The following is a 26002-nucleotide window of genomic DNA, read 5'->3' as shown; positions in this document are numbered from 1 at the left end:
GGGTGCACCTGCCTCTGCACAGCTCCAAACTATAGAAAAATAAAGCAGGGGATGAGACTGGAAACTACAGGGGCAGTGGTCAGGGCAGGACTTGTCAAAAGGGAACCACTGAGCAAAGACCAGGACAAGGTGCTGGAGGAGGTCATGGGGGGAGCTGAAAGGAAAGCAATCTGAAAACAGACACAGTCAGGGCAAAGGTCCTGGGGCAGCAACTGGCCCGGTTGAATCAGGAAAGAACAAGGCCAATATAAGAGGGAGAGAGACTCTCCCACATATACACACACACCCTCAGAATGGACAACGAATGTTTAGGAGAACAGACTCTGCATTCTTGGACCCTATTCTCTATATACCAAGGTACAAAAAGGTGTCAGAGAATGGGGAAGGCTTTGGTGAACCTATTGCTCTCCAAAGATGGGCAGCCGTGTTCCCCTTTTCAGCCCAGGAGAAAGCGGGCTCTAGCAGAAGGCGGCCTTGGGGGAAAACTCGACAGGTGTTCCTGGCAGTTTGGGGAACGTGGACGTGGGCTTACCAGCACACCCAGGGTTTGTTCCGGCAAAGAAGGCGAGCGTTCCTTCCACTTTATTCATAAGTGAATTCTATTTACATCTTTAAAGACCACATTCCGAAGCATATTTGATGACTTTGAAATTTGGTTTGGGGTTTTGTTTTGGTTCGGATTTTCGTTTCGTTTTGTCTTTGGATGCCTAAGCTGCGTTGCCTACAAACAGGCAGGGGCACTGACCACCGGGGGAAAATCAGCATGTTTCTCTTTCCTGACATGCAGGGTAGGGCCACTGGGCACGAGGATTTATTCCTACTTGTATGTTTCCAGAATGACTTAAACTCTCTCCATAACACATTTTCTGTCCATTAATGAGGCTACTCCTTCCACTTGACATCACCAAAAATCGGGAGCCTTGCCTGCATGCATGCATCCACAGGTGAAATTTGGGGGACGCACTGGAGGGCTGGGTCCTACGAGCCTTCAGAGCTCAGAAGGAGCTTCTAAAGGAGCGCGCTTCCCCTGGAAATGCCCTCGAAGAGACTTGGCGTGCATTCCTAAGAGGCAGCTCGAACTGGGCTCGTAGAGTTAGCATGAGCACAGGCCAAAATGTCTAGTTCCAAAAAAAAAGTCTTCACAACCCTTTTTGAGCATGTTGAATATTCCTCAAGTATAGGACATCTTTCTCAGATGAATATTTTCAAGTCAAAGTCGAGACCTTCGGCAGTTCTTATTTTGAAACATGAGCCGGATCTCGGTTTCTGCCAAATTGCCATCCAGAGCTGAGGTCTTCGAGGGGATGCTTTAGTAAGTGCTGAGATCTCCTTGCCTGCCCCCGTCTGCCTGCCCCCGGCCTGTGCAGTGTGCAGGGGGGTAGGAGGGAGGAATAATTCCATGACCTCATCCCCCTGCGGTGGTTTTCCACCAAGCGCAATTTGGAGACCCAGAGGGAAGGAGCATGTGTGTGCCCATGACTTGCCTTGTTCAAGACGCTTCTGCTCAGCTGAGGGGCAGTGATGGACCGAGACCCTTTGCGCTGCCCAGAAACCCCTTCTAGCGCGTCCCCCACGACAGGCTTCCCAGACTTCGCATCTACACACCATGCTTTTTCTGTACGTTGCTGCCCTCCCAGCTGAGCAGAATTTTCTCCAGCCCGTTTTGCAAAGATGACCCCGCTGTGCTTGGGAGATTTGCAGAGTGTCTCCGACAAACACCTCTCCTTCCTCCGGCAGGCTACGCCGCTTTAAATCACGCTGCTGAGAAAATCTGGAAGCATTTTAGTGTAGGCAACTGAGCAAGCAATTTCCGACTCCTGTATCTGTGAACAAACGGAGCAAAAATACCCCCTCGCATTCGGCAAGATTGCCAGTAGCCTGCATCCTCCCTGCAGGTTTACCCTAGACACACGGGGGGCCAAGTTTCCCACGGAACATTCCGCAGAGTCTGTTTCTGCTCCAATAAAGATACGTCCCCACCAGCGATCCGTGCACCCCAAGGGATTTCCCAGCTATGCAAGTAGACATTTCCTGAGTAGACGTTTTTCTCTGTCTCCGGGTCATCCCACAGGATTGACGGTCAGCCAGACAGCAGTGGGGGGCGGGGGGTGGGGGAAATGGAGGCCAGTCACGTGACCCAGAAGCGACGTTAAAAGTCCCTGTTAAGCAAAGAGCCACGTCATTCCCTGGCCATGCACGGCCTCTCTTCGAATATTAAACTCTCCCATTCAAAAACCACAGGCCTTATGAGTGTCATCTCATCCAAGAAACTGCCAGTCTATCCCCGAGATCCTGTGTTGGGGGAAAGACTGGGGGCAAGGAGGATGAAAGCCACGAGATTGCACTAAAAATAAGTGAGGCTAGGTTCACCCGATGGTAGATACTGACACAGATACGGGGCAGCTGCTGGGTTCTCTGTACGTCCTATCTCAGTGTGTTGATACCCTACCCCTGATAGGTGGGCGTCACTCCATCCTTCTTTTATGTTTGGAAAAGCTGATTTTAGGGAGGGCGAATGGCATGGTCTGGGCTACCCAGCTAAGAAAGAGCAAGCAGGAGGAGGGGGGAAGCTTGAGCCCAGCCGTCTGACTCAGTTACCAACTGCTCTGCCATGCCAGGGGAAGTCTATACCCTTCTAACAAGAGGAACAGTGCTAAGGGTCTCATAACAATGCAGATCAGGCTCACGGATGGGGGGTTCCCCACAGCAAAGGACTGTAGGGATTTCTGAGCCATGAGCTTTTCGTATCCTCGTGTTCCTAAAAAGAAAAGCCTGGTCAAGGACAGGAGTTGGAGGCTGGGGACTGGTCCGGCAAAGCCATTAGGATTTCCGTCTGAATGCCCGCGTGCAGAGCATTGAATTTCAAGAGCAGACACATCTCAGTGATGCCTTTCCCATGTATCCGCCTTCCGAAAGCTGCCTGCTACCAGCCTGCCGACCGGGGCATCTGGGCACACAGGAGTCGCTGCCCCCATAAATGGTACCACGGGGCCTGTAAAAACCTTGGGCTAATAGATGTCTCTTGTAGACCAAAGACCACAGTAGGCAAGAGCTCATGACCAAGTACATTGTCTTAGCTTGGGCATCTGTAACAAAATACCATAGGTTGGGGGTCTTAGACAACAAGATATTTATTTCTCATGGTTCTGGAGGCTGGAAGTCGAGGTCAAGAAGCCGGCAGATCTGGTTCCTAGAGCGGACCCTCTTCCTGGCTTATGGATGGCTGTCTTCTCTCTGTGATTTCACATGGTGGACAGAGATAGGAACCTCCGATCTCTTCCTCCACTTACAAGGGCACGAATCCCACCATGGTGGCTCCATCCTCGTGAATTCCTCTAAACCCAATCACGTCCCAAAGGCCCCACTTCCTAATACCAACCCATGGAGGGGTAGGGCTTGTACCTATGACTTTGGAGGGGACACAATCCAGTCCGTAGTGTATCTATTGTCAAAATTCTAGTTCAAGGTGAGAACTGCCACTTCATGTAAGAACACGGGAAAGCAGTATCTGACAGATGGCTACATGCACCATGCATCCATCAAGGCACATGGCACTGGACTCCAGTGGACTCTGGCCAATAGTGAGGTCAATACCACTCCTCTGCTCCAAGCGCATTAGAGGTAGCTACAAGCTCTCCTAGCTGGTTGACCTGCCCTTCGTCTTCTTCCCTCCCTAACCTGCACCCTAGTGCAAAAGGGAGAAACAGGTGAATTTAACTCAACCGACATGCATCTCTAAGCCTCCTGCATTCAAGGAACCTTGTTGGCACTTGTGGAGACTCAAGTAAAGCATGGTTCCTGCCCGTGGAGTTAACCACCAAGGAAGCAGGCAATGCTGCCAAGACCAAAGTCAAAACAAAAGGATTAAATGCACCAAAGTATTGATTTTTTAAAATTACGGAATCACTGAGAATCCGTAACACTATATTCACGCATTTGTTGTATAACTCATGGACTGACTTAATCTACACACTTCTTAGCAGAATTGAACGGCATCCGGTCCTTCATTCTGTCCATGCATTCTGTTGAGCCCCTGGCGTATGCTTACCTCCACGCCAGTCTCCAGGTTTCAGAATGTTACCATTTATTTAGAAGCGGGTAAGTAATTCGCCATAACTAAGCAAAGGGCCACATGGGTGGGCAGGAAAGTTGGGAGATGCTGTGACAGGAAGTTGGGGAGGAGATTATCAAGGTAGGGGCAGCAAAGAACGGACTCGAGCAAGTACCTCAAGAAGAGAACATGCATGGACACTGGGAAGAGAAGACTTTTGTGGAATCTCCACCAATTCCTCACAACCAGACGGGCCAGCAGATGCAAGGTCATTGGGACCGTCTGGGAAGACCTTGGCATGTCACCCACGGGCAACTTCAGGACTTGTTTTGAGGATGATGGCAACCGTTCCCGTTTGTGCAACCCACTGGAGATTTAGTAAAGAAGGAATTGGTGGAGGAAGAGACCGACAGAAGTACCAGAAGGCTAGACATGAGTACCCCTACCAAGGCAGCGAGAGAGCTGGGCGTGGGGGCCCACCCATTCTTCCAAGTCAGGATACACTTGACTTGGCGACTAGTTGACCATGAGGTCCCACGGAAGAGATATATGGGGAGGATGATGTGAGTTTCCAGTTCAGCTGAGTAGAGTGACGGCAATCCAATCAATAAATATCAGAAGATGTTCTGGGGACAACACTTTTATAAATCCCATTGGTGGGTTTGGGGCACTCCCAGAGAGAGAATCCCTAAAACTAGTCCCTGAAAAATATGTCAACACACATTGTTGAAAACCAACGCTACAGAACCAGGGAGTCAACCCATTTAGGAAACAGTGCCTACCGCTGACCTTCCTAGCTGTGGACGCCACCCTGGGCAAGGGGCAGAGAGGAATTCTGGACACTGTGCTTCTTAGGAGAAACTGAGGCAGCCCAGACTCCATGCATCAGAAGCAACTCAGCCCCGGGCTCCTTTGGGGCACCTCCTAAAAGCCCGTGGTAGAGTGTTGGGCATGCACCAGGCTCTACCAGGACCTCTGGAATGTTCCCTTCCTCGCTGTTGACCCTTGGACACATTTTTTTTTTTTTTTGTCTTCACAGTGGCTCTATCCTTTTGTCCCGGGGGGGCGGAGTGGGGGGGGGTCCTCCGCTGATGATTGTACTCACCTGAGCCCTTCCTACCTTCCTCCTGTCTGATTCCCTCTGGAAGGCAGACGGCCTTCTCTTCCCTCCCCTTCTGAGTTACAGACGCACCGCTCTCTGCAGCTTTTGTCCCTTGCCCTCTCCCCAGCTCGTTCCCACGTCCCCCCAGCCAACACCCCGAGGCTCCCCAGAGGTCCCCGCCCTGGCGCTGCCCCCGCAGGCTCCTCGGGGCGGGAGGAGCGCAGTTCCACCTTTTTGGCAGGGCTGGGGCAGCTGCAGAGAGGCGGGCGTCCAGGAGCAAGAGCAGACGCGGGAGGGCGTGGCCGCGGGTCTCACGTTGCAGCGCGGCCTGCAGCTGGGGGCTGCCGGCGGGGCGCAGCCGGCTCCCGCCTGCACACGGGTGCAGAGAAGCTGCCAGGGAAGACTGCGTCCCGCCCGGAGGAGTGCAAACCCTGCTCCTTCTCCCTTCCCCGGAAAGAAAGCAAGCGTCCTTCCAGCCCTGCTGGGGAGAGCGGTCCGGGGCGCGGACCGTGAGCCGCGGCTCGCCGCGCGCTCCCTGCCTCTCCCGCTGCCCCTGGTCCCCGGACGGCCTCCGGGACCGGGAACACTCTGCCCCAAAGCCGCGCGCGCTGGGCCGCGGCCGCTCTTCCAGCCGGAGTGGGCGAGGCGTGCCCTCCCGGGCCGAGGCGCGATGAAAAGGCGCGAGGAGGGCTGAGCGCAGAGCGCGCGCGGCCAGGGTCCCTTGGCTCGGGCCCGCGCCCCGTCTCCCCGGGGTGGGGCAGGGCAGGGTGGGGGTGGGCCGAGGCGTGGACTCGGGGAAGCCTCTCGGCGACGCGAATAAAAGGGATCCGGCTCTGCGCGCCGAGCTGGGAAGCCTCGCTGCCTCGCCCCCGGCCCGGGAAGGGCATGGCCCCGGCGGACCCCCGGCGGTGACTCGCGCGCCCCGGCCCCGCGGATGCTCAGGGCGCCCCGCTCCCGTGTGTCGCGGCTTCCGAAGGACAGGTGAGGACCAAGGGCAGCCTGGGCGCCCGGGGGGCGCGGACCCTGCTGCAGGGGTGGAGTTGGGGTTCGGCCAAGGGAAAGGCTGGGCGAAGGCGAAGAGACGCATGGCAGTGTCCCTGGCACTGGCTGAGGGGCCAGTGCGGAGGCAGGAGAGAAGCCGAATCTGGCGGGAGGATCCTTTTCTCCTTTACCCCTGCCCTCCCTGACCTGGCAATCTCGCTCCGACCCATCCCTGGTTTCCAGGGAGGTGCCCAGGGGACCTCCAAGTGAAAGCGAGTCCGCCCTGCGTTGGAGGGGACAGCACGGCTGCGGGGCCTCCCCAGAGTTCCTCGGCGCCCTGCGCTGAAGCTTCTCCTGTTCCTCCTCCTAAAGGGGGAGAGCCTCCGCCCGCTGGGGGTTGAGCCGCACGGAAGCTGGAGAAGTCGTCAGCCGGGAGAGACGGCTCCTGGTGTGCGGGTCCCAGCAGGGGCTACCCGCCGGGCCACCCGAGCTGCGTTCCGGGAAAGCCCAACTTTTCCTTGGAGCGGCGCTGGAAGCCGGCCAGGGCGCAGGGCTGCCGCGCCAGCTAGCCCGCCCCGGCCCAGCCTCTCCGGGTTCCCCGCGGGCCCCGGCGGCCCTGCCGGCTCAGGGCGCCTCCCCCCGCGGCGCCAGGCCTGGGCTCCCCGGGGGGCGCGCGCTCTCGGTCTCTCGGGAGGACCTGGCGAGAGCGCAGGGTGCGGAGGAGACGTCGCCACTCGGGGGCCGGGGCCGCCCATGGGCACAGCGCGCGTTGCGGGCGGCGGAGCCCAGCGCCGAGGGGAAGCGCGCAGGCAGCCGGGGAGGCTGCACTCCGTGGGGCTGTAGGAACCTTCTCGCCACCGGGCGCCGAGGTGAAGCCTGAATTTCCTTCCCGCAGGGCTGTCTGCACCGTGAGCGCTTGACGCGCAGCCCAAAGAGAGGACGCACACGGGCTTAAAAGAGTATCTATTTGGAAGTGATTTAAAGGACGGAAAAGCTCCGGGTTTGGGATGCCCCTAGCTTGTGCGAGCGCATGAGCTTCATATCAGCAGTTAGCGTTTGCCCAGAGCAGGCGCGTTTCTGTGTTGTGCACTTTACTTTCCACGTGCATTACTATTTTTAAGTAAACTTCATTCAAGAGATGACGAGCATATAAAATGATTAAGGGATGGCCAATGCATGAAAAAATAAATAACCACGGGTATTCTAAACCAGACAGCTGAGGCAGCCTATTATTTGAAATATCGGAGCATTTCCATTTTTGTGTGTATGACTTCACTGATTTTTTTCCTTTGCCTGAATATATGTCATCAGGTACTTACTTTCCTCGTCATTTAATGTCACATTTTATAAGTTGTGTCCCCGATGAACAACGATGGTGCATCGTGGTAACCCTGTGGCTCTTCCAAGAAAAAAAAATGAAATTAAGGATAGTACACAAACCCACATATAATGGAATACATTTTTCCTTAGTGAATGTGAACCCTTTAAACACTTTCAGAAGATATATTGAAAACTTTAAGTAATGTCACTAAAAAAGGGAAACACTCTTAATAACGACACTCTTGATAAGTTTTTTGTTTTTACTTCAAATACGTACAATATGTAATGGCTCGGAATTGACAATGGAGGCAGACACATAGTTATTTTAATTACTTTATTATTATAGAAACACGAATGTATCTCTCCCCTCTACGTATATACAAATATATATACACGAATATGTATATTTGGACACATATGTATATATATATTTTAGTGTGTCGGTGTGTGTATTCCCTACCCTCGCTCATCACACACTATTTCCAAATCGTGGTGTCAAAATCAGCCATTACCTTGCATCCTATGTAACGATTAAAGTTAACGGGGAAAGATGAGGAAAGTGAGTTTCGTGTTTCTTGGCTCAGATACCTTGTGTCACTGAAGGATACCATACGATGTCTTGGGAAGCTCGAAATCGCAATGAACACTTGCAACAACATCTGCTGAGCATAAGACCGACCTGGCCATAAACGGATATCATTTTGTGGTTCCCCCACAGGTGTCCAGGGATAACGCACCCCGACAAGATGCCAAGGCAGGGGCACTGGCCAGCACTCTCCGTGGTGCTGATCCTGCTCTGGGGACATCCTCGACCCACGCTCGCCTGTCCTCACCCTTGCACCTGCTACGTTCCTAGCGAGGTCCACTGCACATTTCGCTCCTTGGCTTCTGTGCCCGCTGGGATTTCTAAGCAAGTGGAAAGAATCAATTTGGGGTTTGTACCACATTCTTACTGAACAGTTTCAGCCTCTTTGCTTGTTTTTTTCATACATGTATGCTCATTGACGTAACTGCAAATGCTTATTTCCTTTCTGTGTCACTCTATCTAGCTTTGTGTACCTCGATATGGGCAGAATCGGGGGTGATGGATGTTAACTATACTACATGCAATCCTTTGGGGGCGGTTATCTGAGTTTATCCATGAACTGCAATCACTATCAAAAGGCTTAATAGCCAGCATCCTGAACAACTGCAGTGTGTCCAGAGATTTCCCGTGATAACGATTATTTTCCAGATAATAGGCCCGAACGGATGTATCAGACACAGACCTAAATATAAAAATAGACTTACTTAAATAGACCTCAGAAGCTATTAAACATAATTTTAAAATAAATCGGACATTTCTGACATTCTGTAAGTTATCCGGATGATGCGATTGTGACCTTGGGGAAATAAAAGAATTGTTGCAGATTTTGCCTCTTTAAAATAGGGATATATTTTAAGAGATGTTTTTATGCAGCATTTCAGATAGAGCTCCTTTATTTTAAAATTTTGTTTCATATGCAGAAATGCTTCCTGTACATAAATATTAGTTGCTATGAATTACAGGTATTCATGTGTAAGTTTATAAACAATTACTTGGATTTTCTCAACAAAATACATAAGCTATTTTCAACCACCCACAAAACAACAAAAATAATTTAGGATTGGATGACTGGCCACTGATGGGACGTTTTAGTAAAATGAAATGGCCAAACCTGAGTCAATGAACAGATAATTGTACATATGCTGGGACATCTTATAGCACAGAGTCTAAAAAAAAAAAAGAACTTCTTGCATTTATAAAGGCCAGCAGCAGTAGAAGAAGAGAATGGGAATTAACAGAGATCATTGCCCTCGTGAACCACTCTCAGCATATTGTCCCATATTGCTGTGATTCACCACCTTGTCGCTCAAGCCTGACCCCTTGGCAGAGCACAGAGTTGGAGGTACTTCATGGATTCCCCGAGAAAGTGGGAGAATGGGGGTGGTGGAGGACATGGTTTTCCGCTGTGTGTCCCGCCCAGAAGACATGAATGTGCCCCCTGTTGGGTGTTGAGGGTCTGGAGCATCAGCGTTTTCCCTACTGGCCTTCCGGTTGAAAACCGGGGCAGGGAAGATGCCCCACGTTAACCAAAAGGTTAACGGTGTGATGGCTTGATCCTAGCAACACCACTAGACCATGGCTTGTCGAGTCGTATATACCTCATAATTTCTGTGACATTTTCCCTCTACTCGTCTTTACATGGAAATATTTCGTACAGGTGAAACTTAATTTCTCGGTTAGAACATAGATTCTGCGGGCTGCATTTTAACGAACTCTAAATGGTAAAGACTGTGAATTACGGTCTCCCCAAATGCTTGGCCGCTGGAATAGAACATAGACATCAAGATGCTTTCTTTTCCTTTTGACGGCAATAGTATTTTGAGATGCTGTGGTGTGATAGTAAAGGAAAAAGGAAACCAGTTAAGGAATAGCTTCCCTGCACCGACGTACGTTACTTCCATCTGGCTTAATTGGTAACATGAATCCATATTTCATTTCAATCAATAAGATCACTCTTCTCTCTCAGCACTTTCTCTGATTCATGAGACTGTCATCGTGCATTTTGTTGCTGGGGGGTGGGGAAGAAGAGCAACGTCTAATACAGATAGGACTCAGGGTCTGATTTGTCTTCGAGCCATCTGGAAGGAGGAGAAAACTCTCAAGGAATGAGAGATTATTGGCAAAGCACTAATGAAATCTTTCATTCCCCCAGAGATGTTTTCAGGGTCCTCAGTCACCATGGAAAAAGAGATCTGCTGTTTCCTGTTTGGACAGCCCCAGAGCTTTTTCAAAAATTACTTTCCAAGAATTTTTGAGTAAACAAACAACAACCAAAAATATCATCCACTTAGTGTCATATTTCTAGACCTTTAAAGACTTTTATTTTCCCCTTGATGAAAAGACTCGTTTTGATGACCTCTTTCTGAATTTTCCAAATGCCCACGCTGCCCTTTTTTAATTTTAGAATTTGTTTTGTGATTCTAACCGGTATTGGTGAAGCAGTCTCACCTATATTTCTGAGATACGAGAAAACATTTCGCTTGACGTGGTTCCGTGGTCAGTTACCCTCAATCAGCAAGTGAGGGAGGCATTGTGCACAGGAGGACGAGTGGCTGATAATGTTGCAGACTCTCCATGCAGACTCATTCCAGTCTCTTCCCTGAGCACCACGCTGATTTCCCCGTCTCCCTGCTGGATTTTAGATGGGCGCACAGAGGCTTCGTCCACATGTGTTGGGTCCTCAGAGGGAAGAAAATACCCTCTTAGAGGTTGAGCCTTTGACTCTCACCTCCTCTGTCCCAAGACCTGCCTCCTCCTTCTGGTCTTTCTATTTTTCTTACCTTCAGGGTCTTCTCGGGTGATTTTACTTACTCCCTCCCCATGTGGTAGAGCATTGTTTTCACACATACCTTAGTCTGTGTCACTCCTTTTCTTTTCTTTCTTTTTTTTTTTAAAGATTTTATTTATTCATTTGACAGAGAGAGTCACAGCAAGAGAGGGAACACAAGCAGGGGGAGTGGCAGAGGGAGAAGCAGGCACCCTGCAGAGCAGGGAGCCCGATGTGGGGCTCGATCCCAGGACCCTGGGATCATGACCCGAGCCGAAGGCAGACGCTTAACGACGGAGCCACCCAGGTGCCCCGTGTCACTCCTTTTCTTAAAACCTTCCAGTCATTTCCCATTGAAGTTGGAGCAAATGAAGCACACTCCTTCCCGTGGACCCCCAGCTCCTAGATTGCCTGCCAACCCCACTTACCTCACCTGATACGATTCTCCCCCTAACTTACTGTCTCCAGGCAAACCTCAGGCATCCAGAAATGGAAAGGAGTTTAGATTCTGCCATCCATTCCCTGTTAGGTTCACCATCCCAGACAGATTTCACTGTAGAATCCTAATTAGTAAGTGAATGAGGCGGTGCATCAGTTCGTAGACTATCCCATCTTGGGTTAGACTCTGGTTCTTCAACCTCAGTCTACTTGGGGCACTATTTCCATTTTTGTGTAGGATAGTTCTTTGTTGTAGGGGCTGTCCTCCTTTGCATGGTGTTGAGTGGCATTCTTGACCTCTTCCCACTAGATGCCAGTAGCACCTTCTCCTTCTCCCAGTTGTGATCTCCAAAAATGACTCAAGATATTGCAAATGTCCCCTGGGGGCAAGACCACCCAGTTCAGACCACTACCATAGATAGATAGATAGATAGATAGATAGATAGATAGATAGATAGATGATAGATGGATGGATGGGTTGATGAATAGGTAGATGATGGATGGATGGATAGATAGATGGTAGATGGATGGATGAATGGATGGATAGGTAGATATATGATGGATGGATGGATGAATCAATGAATGGAAGGATAGATAGATGATAGATGGATGGATGGATGGATAGGTAGATAGATGATGGATGTATGAATGGATGGATGGATGCATAGATGGACAGATAGATCTATAGATGGATAGATAGACCGAAAGACAGACCAACAGACAGAATCTCTTCTGCTTGGGAAGTTTTCAAATCTTCAAATTCTTGATATTAGGGGCTGAGTCATTCTTTGTGGGTGGCCCTCCTGTGCATTGTAGGGTGTTCAGCAGCACCCTTGGTCTCTACTTACCAGATGCCACCAACACACCCCCACCCAGTTGTGATGCCCAAGCATGTCTCCAGATACTGCCCATACAATCCAGAAAAGGGAACCTCTGTATTTAATTGTCTATTGACTCCATGAGTTAAATGACAAACAGGAACCATGATTACATTTTTACTCTATTGTCCCTGTGCATTATTTTGAATCCCTATTGCTTTTTCCTAATGAGACAGGATACATTTCCTTCCATCAGACCTTTCCTTTGCATAAGTTGGTTTTATAAAACAATGCAATGTTTAAAGTAATTCTATGAAGAGTTCCAAGTAATGAAGGTGAGTGGTTTGCTCTCAGAGATTGTATTTCCTGGAATTTATAGCTGAAAGGTAATGCTTCCTAGACCTGGCTCTTAGAGGAGTGATTACCCACATCTTGACTTTGAATTCCGGGTCTGGATTCAGGCACATATGTATAAGAAAATTAGACCTGGCGTCATCTGGTGTTTTAGGCTATGAGCACTTCACCTGCCTCGTGTCCAGATCTGTTTCCTTTTATCTAGGGAATAGGGAGAAGTCATACAGAATGTCAGGCTAGATGTGTTCTATTTCAGCAGAAGCAGTGGCATAAAGTAAATGCCCTCCACTACAGGATTCTTCATTCATTTCAGAATCCCTTCCCCAGGGATTGACTCTGGGGAGTCCCTTGTGCCCCCAATAATGTAGCTATGAGGAATTTTCAGATTGGTCAAGGAAACATCTTTACCAATGTGGATGCAAACACAAAACCCAAAACACACCAGAACGTTTACAAATAATTTAGAGAATCCATCAGAAATGGCCGGTTTGTGCTTGTGACATATGGTGTTGGTGTGTTGGGTGGTTAGTTCTTTCATTTGGTCCTTTAGAGCCTGGAGCACCTCCTTCTCTTGTTTTGTGATGCAAGCTATGTCCCAAGCTGCCTATTTCTTTGCATTCATGCTAAGTCTCTGCATTCAATGACCCGTGTGTCATTCATCATTACTGACACTTTCAGTGCAAGTTTCCAAGAAGAGCCATTTGGAACAACTTCCTTTAGAACTTAAATCCTACTTGTTTCCCTAAAATCGCCTCTAACTCCATTAACATGTTCCTAGTCAAAATTCCCAGCGAATATTCCTGAACTGAATGAAGGCGAATAAAAATACGTCACTTTCCTTTTGACCCTGGTAATGGACACGGACACAGAGCAACAAATGTGCTTTGGGAATGGCACCAATAGACCTCAGAGTCAACATTTTGCTAACTTGCTCCTGGGCAGGCTGCAGAATCTTTCCCATATGGGATTTAAGCATTCATTGTTTCTTATTCCAATTACTATTATCATTTTTTTTTTTTTTTTTTTAGATTTAATAGTATTCAGGCTTTGTCAGAAACCTCATTTGCGGGACTGACCAAGTTGGAGCTCCTTATGATTCATGGCAATGACATCCCCAGCATCCCCGACGGGGCTTTAAGAGACCTCAGCTCCCTCCAGGTAAACTCACGCTTTTACAAGCATCAGTAATTACAGCCTGTAGGACTATTAATGAATAGTGGGAACAATCTAATGCTCCCAAACGATTAATAAAATTGCCATTTTTTTTTTTTAGGTTAAAAACCAGCTTCATGTCATTACTTCCCTGCCCTCTGTTCTGGTTTCTGTCCCTGCTTGTGGCTTTGTAAATTATAAACAGGATTTTCTGCTACGCCCCTGTCTCTGTAGGTTTTCAAGTTCAGCTATAACAAGCTGCGCGTGATCACAGCCCAGACCCTGCAGGGGCTCTGGAGCTTAATGAGGCTGCACATCGACCACAACAAGATCGAATTTATCCACCCACAAGCTTTCAATGGCTTAACATCCCTGAGGCTTCTCCACTTAGAGGGAAACATGCTGCACCAGCTCCATCCCGGCACGTTCTCCACGTTGACGTTTCTGGATTATTTCAGACTCTCCACCATAAGACATCTCTACCTCGCTGACAACATGATCAGGACTCTGCCCATGGGGATGCTGCAGAACATGCCACTTCTGGAGAATCTTTACCTGCATGGCAATCCGTGGTCATGTGACTGCGAGATGAAGTGGTTTCTGGAGTGGGATGCTAAATCGAAAGGTAAGAGAGGAGGGCAGAGCGAACGTGGCTCCCCGCGGCACATTCCTGACCCTTCTGGAAAGGTTCCATTCTCTGGTGTTCTGACGTTGCTTTATCTTGTGAAGAGCACATCACCAAATCGGTATGGCGGGAAACACTCATGGAAGTCGTACAACCTCGATGTTAAGACACCCCTGTTCCATAATGGATGTATCCTTCTGTGAAATATAAAGCGATGATCACTTAATCAGTTATATATAGTTGACTACGATTGTCTTCAGTTGGATATCTGGAGGGTTACGTGCAGCTTTGGGTTACAGCTAAATGGGGGGTTTTCCGTGCATCCCTGTCCCATGAGGAGGTGTTCAAGGAAGTCTGGAAAAGAGAAGGCCAGCAGTGGCTATGACGTTATTCTCTTAAGAATGGGGGAGAGGGATGTTCTGCATTGATCAAGAGAACAGAAAACCAGGAGAGTTGTGTAGATATTGCCAGACAGTAAATTTTGATTCAAAATAAGGAAGCGTTTACTTCTTTGTCTTTCTTTCACTCCCTTCCTCAAGCCGCACTTTGAAACCCATCCTCAATCCCATTGGGTTTACCATATTCCAGGTCTGTTGGCTCACGTCTATCCCCACGACCTGCAGCTTGGGTCCAGCTCCTTTCTTCTCTCTCTAGTAGGAGAGTCGGGCCTTCTGGGCAGGTCTTTGCAGCCTTGATCACCTCTCCTTCAATCAACTCTACCCAGAGCAGTTGTCGAACAAATTGTCAGAGGAAGCGTGTGGTCCTGCCACACTGCTGCCTAAATGTCCACTGGTTTCCCATTGCTCTTGGAATGGAACGTTACACTCCTTACTAGGAGTTCCTACACAACCGTGCCCACCCTCCTGCAACATGCAGGTCCCCCACTTAGTCACTCACTATAGCCACACTGCTGTCTGTTTGCTTCCTTATACCTTCCAAACTTATTTCCCAATCAGTGTCATTGGACCCGCGAAGACCATGCATCTGCTGGATGTTCCAGGGTCTGATTTAATTTCAGCACTCAGAGCTTTGTTAAAACATCACCTCCCTTGGGGCGCCTGGGTGGCTCAGTAGGTTAAGCATCTGACTTCAGCTCAAGTCATGATCTTGGGGTCCTGGGATGGAGCCCCACGACAGGCTCCGCACTCGGTGGGGAGTCTGCTTGCCCCTCTGTCCCTTCCCTGGCTCGTGCTTTCTGTCTCTCAGATAAATAAATATAAATAAAATCCTTAAAAATTTGTTTTTAAATCACCTCCCTTAAGAGGTCTTGCTATCCTCAATTTCTACTTAGCATCTTGGCCTGTGCCTATCTAGGACCATTCTGCACATACACCTTATGTCCCACTTTCATGTGCTTCCAAGTTATAGATGATGGTCCTTTGACTGATTTGTTCCCAGTGAGAATGGAAAGAAGAGGGCAGATATTCAGAGGACTGTACTCTTCTCCTTTCCCCAATGCGAGATAGTGTGACTCCATTTACTGCTATAAAAAGGCATCTAGGTCTGGAGCAGGGAGAAAACATAATTCGGCCTTGCAAATGTCAGTTGGAGGAGACTTTGTGACTTTGCAACAGACACATCAAGTAGAAAATTGGGTGTGGAGTTCATAAGATGTGTGTTGACGGGAGAAGCACATATGGGAACCATCGTTGGATAATGGATGATGATGGAAACCTACATGTGGGTGAGGCCATGGATGACGGGGCAGAGTGAGATGGAAGGGGGCCCAGACCAAGTCAAGGAACACTCCATCAGTAATGAGTCAGGGGCCCATGAAGAACAAAAGAGTGAAAGAGGCAGACCAGATTAGGACAACATTCTGGAAGACTTGATGTCCTGGAAGCCAAGAGTAGAATGTGAATCCAAAATGTAGACAGTGCCTGAAATGAGAAATTACAGCAACAGAAAAAAAAATTATAAAAGGTACATACGATGTGATTCATGGCAAAAGTGGGTCCTTTAACCTGGAACTATTTTCACGGGTTGCATTTGTTTATGTAGATTCTCCTGGACCCTTAGAGAAGGTAAGTTGTATAATGTGTGTGAATAGAGTTGCTTTAAAAAAAAAAAAAAACTTAAAAATACTTTTGAAAGAAGTATTCATTATTCATTGTCAAGTAGTTCTAAAATGGTAGTTCCTTACCACACTCTGTGCTAAATTGATTGAAGGTCATTCATGCAGTCACAGACATGAGTAAGGTATTAAATCATGAGGGACATGCACTGAGGTGATAAAGAGGCACACAAAGACTTGACCGTCTGGCCGTGTGCGAGGCATGCTGTTCTTGGGTTCATTAACTTATGGCATGTTTGTTTGATTATTTGTTTTAGGGACTCTGAAGTGTAAGAAGGACAAAGCCTATGAAGGTGGTCAGTTATGCACCTTGTGCTCCAGTCCCCTCAAACTGCACCAACAGGAGATTCACAAGCTGAAGGACATTACTTGTCTGAAGCCTTCCATAGTGTCCCCTCTGCGACAGAACAGGAGCAGGAACAGCGAGGAGGAGCAGGAACTAGAAGAGGACGGTGACAGCCAGCTCTCTCTGGAGGGGTTCCAATTCCCCCCATGGAACATCTCTTTGAATATGACTGACGAGCACGGGAACACAGTGAACTTGGTCTGTGACATCAAGAAGCCAATGGATGTGTACAAAATTCACCTGAACCAGACGGACCCTCAAGAGATTGATATAAACGCGACTGTTGCCTTGGACTTTGAGTGTCCAATGACTCGGGAAAACTATGAGAAGCTGTGGAAACTGATCGCCTATTACAGTGAGGTCCCCGTGAGGCTGAACCAAGAACTCACGCTCCGCGAAGACCCCAAGGTCGCCTACCACTACAGGCAAGACGTGGATGACGATGCCCTCTACTACACGGGCGTCAGAGCCCACATTCTTGCAGAACCGGAATGGGTCATGCAGCCGACCATAGATCTCCAACTCAACCGACGTCAGAGTACGGCCAAAAAGGTGCTGCTCTCCTATTATTCCCACTATGCATTAACCATGCCCACCAAAGACGTGAGGCAGTCTCGGAGCAGAAGCTGGGTGATGATCGAGCCCAGCGGAGCCGTGCAAAGAGCTCAGACTGTGTTGGAAGGGAGCCCATGCCAACTGAGCTGCAACGTGAAGGCTTCTGAGAGTCCGTCCATCTTCTGGGTGCTCCCGGATGGCTCTGTCCTCAAAGCACCCATGGAGGATGAAAATGGCAAGTTCTCCATCCTCACCAGTGGCTGGCTGAGGATCAGATCGACAGAGCAGTCGGACTCGGGTTTGTACCAGTGCATTGCTCAGGTGAGGGATGAAATGGACCGGATGGTATACAGGGTCCTTGTGCAACCGCCTGCCACTCAGCCACCCGATAGCCATACGGTGACAATTCAGAAGAACCCAGGGGAGCCAGTGATGTTGCCTTGCAGTGCTCTGGCTATCCCCGAAGCCCAGCTCAGCTGGATTCTTCCAAACAAACAGATAATTAATAATTCGGCTAACACCTCACATGCATATGTGTTGGCAAATGGAACTCTTTCCATCCCAAAGGTCCAAGTCAGTGACGGTGGTTACTACAGATGCGTGGCTGTCAACCAGCAAGGGGCGGATCACTTTACTGTGGGGGTCACAGTGAATAAGAAAGGATCCGGCAGGTCATCCAAAAAGGGCAGACACCCAGGTGGGACGAGTCTTTCCAGAGTGCCAGGAGATGTTGTGGAGGACGAAGGGGGTTCAGGCATAGGAGACAAAGAGAACACTTCAAGGAGAGGTCTACACGCAAAGGACCAAGAGGTACTCATCAAAACAAAAGACGATGCCATCACCGGAGGTAAGAAACCCAAGAAAGGGCGAAGAAAACTCAAACACTGGAAGAATTCTGAAAAAGAACCCGAGACAAACATCGCAGAAGGTCGCAGAGTGTTTGAGTCCAGGCGAAGGATAAATATGGCCAACAAACAGATTAATCCAGAGCGCTGGGCAGATATTTTAGCCAGAGTACGTGGGAAAAATCTCCCGAAGGGAACTGAAATACCCCAAGTCATTAGAACCACCACGCCTCCATCTGTGGGTCCAGAAGTGACACCCCTTCGGCCTGCTGTTCCTCCCCCCTCGGTATCACCAGCACAGACCACAACCAGTGCTGAAGAAACCTCGGCAGATGCATCTCTATTTGGTGAGGAGGATCAGGTTTCCAGTACTGTGTCCTCAACCAGGTTGGGACTGGAAAGTGGGCACGATGAAGTAATTCTTGCTGAGCCCAAAGTGACAAGCGCACATCTGGAAGAATTCATTGACCATGACTTTTCTAAGACTGAGGATACCACTCCCAATGAAGCTGACCCAAAGTGGGCAATAGCCAGCACCCTGATATCCATAACTCATGAATCTTCTCCTACTCTGCAGACCTTGGACCTGGTCTACGAGGAGCCCGCCAGTGAAAACATGGCCACAGAGCGCTGGCCTGCAGTAGATGCTGGATCCATGCCAGAGCCTACGTCAAATGAGTACGAGTCTCTGTTGGGCGCCATCTCCTTGGCTGAGTCCGAGACTGTACCATACATTCCCCCAGATTTGGAGACTAACCCACAACCAGATGAAGAGAACATGGAAGAGCTGACCTCCACTCCCTTTACACCAACCACCATCATGTGGGTTGATGACTCCAGGACATCTGAACCATTAGAAGGGCTCACATTAGGGGAGCCAGATGCCCCATCAGAAGGACATCCACAGGGAGAAACAGATGACACTCGGCTTGCGAAAGGTGCTTTAAGCACTCAAGGCAACCCGCTGATTGAAAAGGGTACAGAGGAGAATTCCAAGGCACTACAGGAAGCAGAGATGCCAGAGAGAGGCCCCACAAACTCCCCAAGTCCTGAGAGTATGGGAAAGGGTGTCGAATCTACCACTCTGCTTAACCCTGCCCTGAGAGTAAATGGCATCACTCCCTTTCAACATCCCAGGGAAACCACGCTTCATGCTCTCTTTGACAAACACACCACCACGGTTGCAGCAGTGACGCCAACCGGAAAGGCCACTTTGCCGTGGGGGCTGACCACTCACCCTTCCCGAAAGAGACCCAATGGGAGGAGGAGATTCCGCCCCCACAGATTCCGACACCGCCATAAACAAACCGTGCCCACGACTTTTGCCCCAGTGGAGACTTTTTCTACTCGACCTACTCAAGTACCTGACGCGAAGGCTCCAGACCATGTGGGGACTACACCGGGGCCAACATCTTCGGTGGACAGCACCGTTGGTACCCCCAAGCAGTCGGAGATGAAGAAGCAGACAGAACCCGTATCCAAGGGGACCCCACGAAGGAAACACGGGAAGAGGCCAAATAAACATCGGCATTTCACCTCCACGGTGAGCCCTCCAGACTCTGCATCCACGCCCAGCCCTTCCCCGGAAAACAAACCTAAAAATGTCATTGCCCCCAGTTCAGAAACTGTACTCTTACTGACAACCATTTCCCTGACACCTGGGGACCCGCATGGGAAAGCTACAGTGGAAGATTCTGTGACAGCTGCCACAAAAAGGCACTTACCACCCAGTAAATTCCAAGAGGCAATTCCAGTCACCTATAAGCCTGCATGGGACGGAGAAGAAATGAAGAATTACGGTGTCACAAACATCAGTGACTATAAAACCGACAGCTCGGTCCCTGACGACTCCTTCACTAATACCGCATCACCTCCTGGCTCTGAGGTCTCCACCGTGGGAGGATTTCAGGAGGAATCGGCTCCCTCTGGCTTTCCAGGAGCCTCACGCTGGAATCCCCCAAGGGGAGCCCAGCCTGGGAGGCTGCAGACAGATGCACCTGTTACCAGCTCCGTGGAAAGCCTTACAGACTCACCCTTTCTTAAACAGTTGGAGGATCTGGGTGTTCCTACGGAATTTCCACCATCAGTTGCAGCCTCTACACTGTTTCAACTGGAGGAAGTGGTTGCTTCAACCACTGTCCTGCCTTCAAGTGAGGCAGAAACCACCATCCATGCTCAAGATCATCACGAAACCACTCCAGCTGAAATTAGACCTCGGCATCACACCCCGACTCCTACCCCAATGGGGGAGCCAGCATCCCCATTCCCAGCCACCACTCTTGTGTCCTTGGTACAGACCTTCACGAAGCCCACACCTCTTACTTCAAAGACACCTCCGACATCAACAGATTCCAAGGAAAATGTTTTCTTGAATTACGTGGGGGTCCCAGAAGCCAAAGCACCCCCAGTGAATAATGAGGGAACTCAGCATGTATTGACGCCAAATGAATTATCCACCCCTTCTTCCAACCAGGATAAATTTAACTCAGCTCGAAAGCAGCAGTTGGAAAAAGAAGCCTTTGATGGAAAGACCGAAAACAGTCTCCCACGGGGCCCCGATGGAAAGCACCAGGGCGGGAGAGTCCAAGTCTTCCCCCAGCCAGCCAGAGTTCCTGCCAAACCGATCCCAACGAGGGGGACGGTGAGGCCAACACATACGACCACAGAAGGCTCCTTTAGATACTTTGTAACTTTCCAGCCGCCTCGTCACTTAACCAACAAACCAGGAATAACGGCGTATCCTTCAAGGGTTTTGCCAGAGAATAAGCACTTGATGACTCCAAGATTATCAAGTACGACAGCTCCCGTTGTTCCAGCGCTAAAGCCCAAACCTGGCATTTCCACTAAGTTTACTGACCAAGGGATGGACCGATTCAACGGCAACTCCAAAGTGTTTGGGAATAACAACATCCCGGATCTCAGAGACCCTGTTGGCAAGCTTCCAAGTTCAAGAGTCCCCCATTATCCCAATGGAAGGTTCCCTTTCTTTTTCAACAGGACTCTCTCTTTCCCACAGTTGGGAGTTACTCTGAAACCCCAGGTGCCTACCTCTTCTGCCCCTGTGATAAGAGACAAAAAAGTCAACCCAGGTCCCTACAATAGGATACATTCTCAGAGCATCATCCACGCAGACTTTGGTCCCCCGGCACCTCCATTATTGCATCCTCCCCGGGCTACCGGGCCACCCTCCACAAACGTACAGAACGTCCCTGTGGTCTACTCTACCCGGAGCTCCATCCCCTTTGTGGCATCTTCTGGCCAGCCTTCCAGAAGCTTCCATCACAGCACCTCAAAGCTTTTCTCTGCTGGAGGACCCCCTGCATCCAAATTCTGGACGGTTGGGGAAAAGCCCCAAATTATCACCAAATCCCCTCAGACCGTGTCTGTCACTGCAGAGACAGATGCTGTGCTCCCATGTGAGGCCACGGGGAAACCCACGCCTTTCATTACCTGGACAAAGGTTTCTACAGGTAAGGCATTTACGTGTTTGCATTTTAACCGGGGTTGGTGTAGAAGGAGGTCACCTGAGTCTGTGACCCCAAGCAAAACTACAGAGTCTGGGTAAAGGACAGATGGATGGGATGGAAGGGGACATCTGAGAACCTAGGTACAAGGATATTCCTTTAGGGGGACAGGAAGTAAGGACCCAGAGCTCTTTCTTGAGCTCTAAGGTATGTGAGATTTTAATGGGACTATGGAGACATGTCATAGGTTCTTTGGGTAGGGAATGACCTAGGCTCGGGAATATTTCATAAAAGAACCACTTGCCTTTTCCCAGAGAAACCTAGCACAAAACCCTTCCACCACCCATGTGGGGTGCCATGAAGGTAAGGAAGAGTGAGCAGATTGCCCTTGCCCTTCCACTGGCTGCCAGATGTCAATGCAGCTTGTTCTGGACTCATCAGACATTGCTTTGACTTGAACCTAGAGATATGGTCGCGTTCACTTGCTTGGGTTGCCATAACAAAGCACCGCGGACTAGCTGCCTCATAGACAGACCTTTATTCTCTCCCGGTCCTGGAGCCTGGAAGTCTGAAATCGAGGCGTGGCTGAGGCTGGGAGTCTGAGATCCAGGCGAGCAAGGCTGGTTCCTCCCAAGGCCTCTCTCCTTGGCGCGTAGACCTTGTCTTCTCCCTGTGTCCTCACGTGGCCGTCCCTCTGTGCGTGTCTTTGTCCTCATCCCTTATTCCTGTGTGGACACAAGTTCTCTTGGATTACAGTGCACCTCAATGACCTCATTTTGACTTCATCATCTCTTGAATGACCCCATCTCCAACCAGTGATATTCCGATATCTTAGGGGATGGGGCTTCAATGTACGAATTTTGGCTGGACACAATTCAGCTCATAACAATGGCCTATACTTGGAATTCTGGGATGCCCAAAGAGCTCTCAGCTTCGTAAAAATGACCCTTTCCTTTGAATGGGGAAACAATTGTCAGGTGACACAGAAAAGTACCATCTGAGAGGCCACAGCCTCCGTGAAAAGACCTACCTCGTCCCCTTTCCCTTTGTCCCCCCGCCCCCCAACACGGACATATCCTTCAGGCCTGGATTCTGATCAGCGGGATCGTTCCTTTTCTCTTCTCCGCTTTGATGATATAGGAATGATTTATGCTCGTAGCACTTGAGGGAGTTCAAGTGCATTCTTTGCTTAGGTTTATGTCACCAGAGCTGGACGTGTTCCAAAGTTCAGCAGAGGCTCTGGGCACAGGGGGATTACAGACTTCTTTGATCAGCTCGTCATTGATGTCATATGTTTATGTAATGATTTAATAAGGAATATTGCTCGAAGGAGCGAATGGGGAACACCATGGGGTTTTCATGCTCAAAGGATGGCGCCTCTGTTTCTCTATTGGGACATCCCATTTGTATCAGTCTGTAGGGTTGTCCATATCTTGTGTGATATCAGAGCATCTCTGGGCCATGTCCCCTCACTAGACGTGCACATGCCACGAATCAGCTTCTCCTGCCGGCCGCAGCAGAGGGAGCTTGTCAGAGCTCACGGAATGGCCGGTGATGGAAGCAGGACCCGGGAACCCAGCTGTGTGGGAGATGAAGAGAATGCTATAGCTCAGGGCTTTCCAGTTTTTAAATCTGGGATTTGTTATTCTTCAGAAAGGGTAAGCCAGCACATCAGGAAATGCCTGCCACGGAAGACCGTTTATTATTCACTCTCCACGAGGAGGGGACCCCACAGGGCAGGACCAGGGTCTGTCGGCAGGCGGGGGGAGAGGGGGAAACGTGCACAAGAGCCTTTACAAGAGCCTTTATTGTGGTTTCTGCAAGAAGAAACAGGTGAGGCAGGGTAAGCAGGCTTGGCGCTGGCTGGCTTGACTGATTTCAGTGGGCTCTGGGGCACAGGGGCTCCCCTATGTGTCTGGTACGTGCCCTGGGAAGATGAAGGCAGGTGCATGGTGGCCTGGGCGTGTGAGAGCCCCATAGACAAAGGGGTGGGAATGCGGGCTCTGCACTGCTTGTTTTGCTTTTAAATGGTGCATTGCTTCTCAACTATAGGAATTGCCTAGCTCTGGGACGGGCTATCCTCCCACCAGAGTCAGCAGGACCCAGATGCCAAAGCATTAGGAACACTTGGTTCATACCGATCCTCACTGTGGCAGAGCCCCAGGAAGATGAGATATACAATATAGGAAGTACAGGGTGGGGAGAGAGAGAAGCAAACGCCCCCGATTTGAACAGTGCACGACCTGGCGTTCACCTCAGCCACAGTGGGCAGCAAATGACCCGCTCACTCTGGCTCGTGTTGGACTCCAAAGCCTGGCCGGGTAGAGGTGGACGGTGGCGGCAAGCCTGGGGACCTCAAGAGCTCAGAAGCTGTGCCAGTGAGGTGGGCTGGCGTCTCTAGGAGCTGAAGTGACGAGGAGGTCCCCTGGGGAGGGCCTGGGCCTCCTGGCAGCTTCCAGAACACTCTACGAAGCCCATGCTGGCTGCCCTTTGCTTGCAGGGGGCGTTGGTGTAAGAGTCCAAAACGGTGCAACAGAATGTTCTGTCTTCTCCGTGTTGGAGGTGGGGGCTGGCCTTCGCCGTTGCTGTTTGGGACACAGAGGGGAGAATTCCGCTACACCCCTAACAGCCCTCCTTCTTGGTTTTTCCTGAAACGGTGTGTCTACGCAGAACCTGACTACACCTGTTTTGACTTGCAGGTGCTCTCATGACCCCTAACACCAGAGTGCAACGGTTCGAGGTCCTGAAGAACGGGACGTTTGTCATCCGAAAGGTCCAGGTGCAGGACCGAGGCCAATATGTGTGCACGGCCAAAAACCTGCACGGGGTGGACAGGATGGCGGTCCTGCTGTCCGTCACGGTGCAGCAGCCCCAGATCCTCGCCTCCCACTACCAGGATGTCACCGTCTACCTGGGAGACACGATCGCCATGGAGTGTCTGGCCAAGGGAACCCCAGCCCCCCAAATCTCCTGGATTTTCCCGGACAGGAGGGTGTGGCAGACCGTGTCCCCCGTGGAGGGCAGGGTCACGCTGCACGAAAACCGGACGCTGTCCATCAAAGAGGCCTCCTTCTCAGACAGAGGAGTCTACCAGTGCGTGGCCAGCAACTCGGCGGGCACGGACAGCCTGGCCATCCGCCTGCACGTGGCGGCCCTGCCGCCGGTCATCCACCAGGAGAAGCTGGAGAACATCTCGCTGCCGCCGGGGCTCAGCATCCACATCCACTGCACCGCCAAGGCCGCGCCCCTGCCCAGCGTGCGCTGGGTGCTGTGGGACGGGACCCAGATCCGCCCTTCGCAGTTCATCAACGGGAACTTGTTCGTCTTCCCCAATGGCACGCTCTACATCCGTAACCTGGCGCCCAAGGACAGCGGCCGCTATGAGTGCGTGGCCGCCAACCTGGTGGGCTCTGCGCGCAGGACCGTACAGCTGACCGTGCAGCGCGCGGCGGCCAACGCGCGCATCACCGGCACCTCGCCGCAGAGGACCGACGTGCGCTATGGCGCAACCCTCCGCCTGGACTGCAGCGCCTCGGGGGACCCCTGGCCGCGCATCCTCTGGCGGCTGCCGTCCAAGCGCATGATGGACTCGCTCTTCAGGTACGTGCCTGCTCCTGGCTCGCCGCCGGTCACTGCTCTGATGCTCCTGCTTCCCCTTTGGGAGCTGGGGACCGCGTCCTAAAACATGCCTGGGGCCATCCTGGGAGCCCTCTCCATGGGGCCGGTCAGAGGAGGGAATGACTCTGTGTCCGGGGCGAAGATGCACAGAGCTGACTCCCTGTGTGTGCCGCGAGGGGGGAGGCGGACACATTTCCCTTTAGCCCAGTGAGATCTTGTCTTTACAAACTGGGACAAACACTTGGACTTTCTCCTCTTTTCCCGCCCGTCTCCCTCTCCAAGCAAAGAAATGAACCGATAACTTTTGTTTTAACGATTATATTTATTTGTATGTTAAGTGATAATATTCGGTACCACATTTAGCTTGCCTTCTTTGTGTATTGTATGATTTCAACAGAACACTGTAGACGCAGTTGCAGATCTTGTCATAGAACAGGCTTAGATTAAGAATGAAAGGGTGTGAACACAAAAAAGTTAAAGGGGTAGGTGACTAGGGCACTGGGTTGGCACAACTGAAATTCTAACAGTTTATTTTGGCTTCGAAGAAGATCACCTTCTCTCATCCAGTGCCTTCTGTTCCCACACGTATGCACCCTGAGCACTGGTTCTCTACCCCTTGAGTGATTTTGGCCCCAGGGAACACTGCGCAATGTTTGGAGACATTTTTGATTGGCATAATTCAGGGAATGGCGGTGCCGCTGGCATGTGGTGTGTGGAGACCAGGGATGCTGCTCAAAGCCCTACAATGCCCAGGATGCCCCGTCCCAGAGAGTCATCCAAGCTCAACGGTCAGGAGTGCCCAGGCTGAGACACTCTGACCTAGCATGAAACACAACTGATCTATCATCTATCTGTCTGTCTGTCCATCTATCCATCCATCCATCCATCCATCCATCCATCTATCCA

The 26002-nt window shown here is 50.5% G+C and overlaps 1 protein-coding gene across 1 annotated transcript in view; it reads left to right on the top strand.

Moving 5' to 3' along the window:
• The first annotated feature begins 5533 nt into the window (after nt 1-5533).
• MXRA5 (matrix remodeling associated 5) overlaps nt 5534-26002 on the top strand; it is a 26254-nt gene continuing 5785 nt past the window's right edge. The window contains exons 1-6 of the mRNA XM_035029670.1: nt 5534-6134; nt 8173-8388; nt 13446-13575; nt 13804-14194; nt 16526-21484; nt 24178-25078. Of these exons, the coding sequence (XP_034885561.1) occupies nt 6088-6134; nt 8173-8388; nt 13446-13575; nt 13804-14194; nt 16526-21484; nt 24178-25078 (6644 nt within the window). The 5' untranslated portion in view covers nt 5534-6087. The remainder of the gene's footprint in view (nt 6135-8172; nt 8389-13445; nt 13576-13803; nt 14195-16525; nt 21485-24177; nt 25079-26002) is intronic.

Source organism: Mirounga leonina, unplaced genomic scaffold (genome assembly GCF_011800145.1).
Source record: "Mirounga leonina isolate KUSES-001 unplaced genomic scaffold, KU_Mleo_1.0 Mir_268, whole genome shotgun sequence".
Classification (NCBI taxonomy): domain Eukaryota; kingdom Metazoa; phylum Chordata; class Mammalia; order Carnivora; family Phocidae; genus Mirounga; species Mirounga leonina.
Note: the sequence above shows the minus strand (reverse complement) of the source record. Positions and strands in the feature narration are given on the sequence as shown.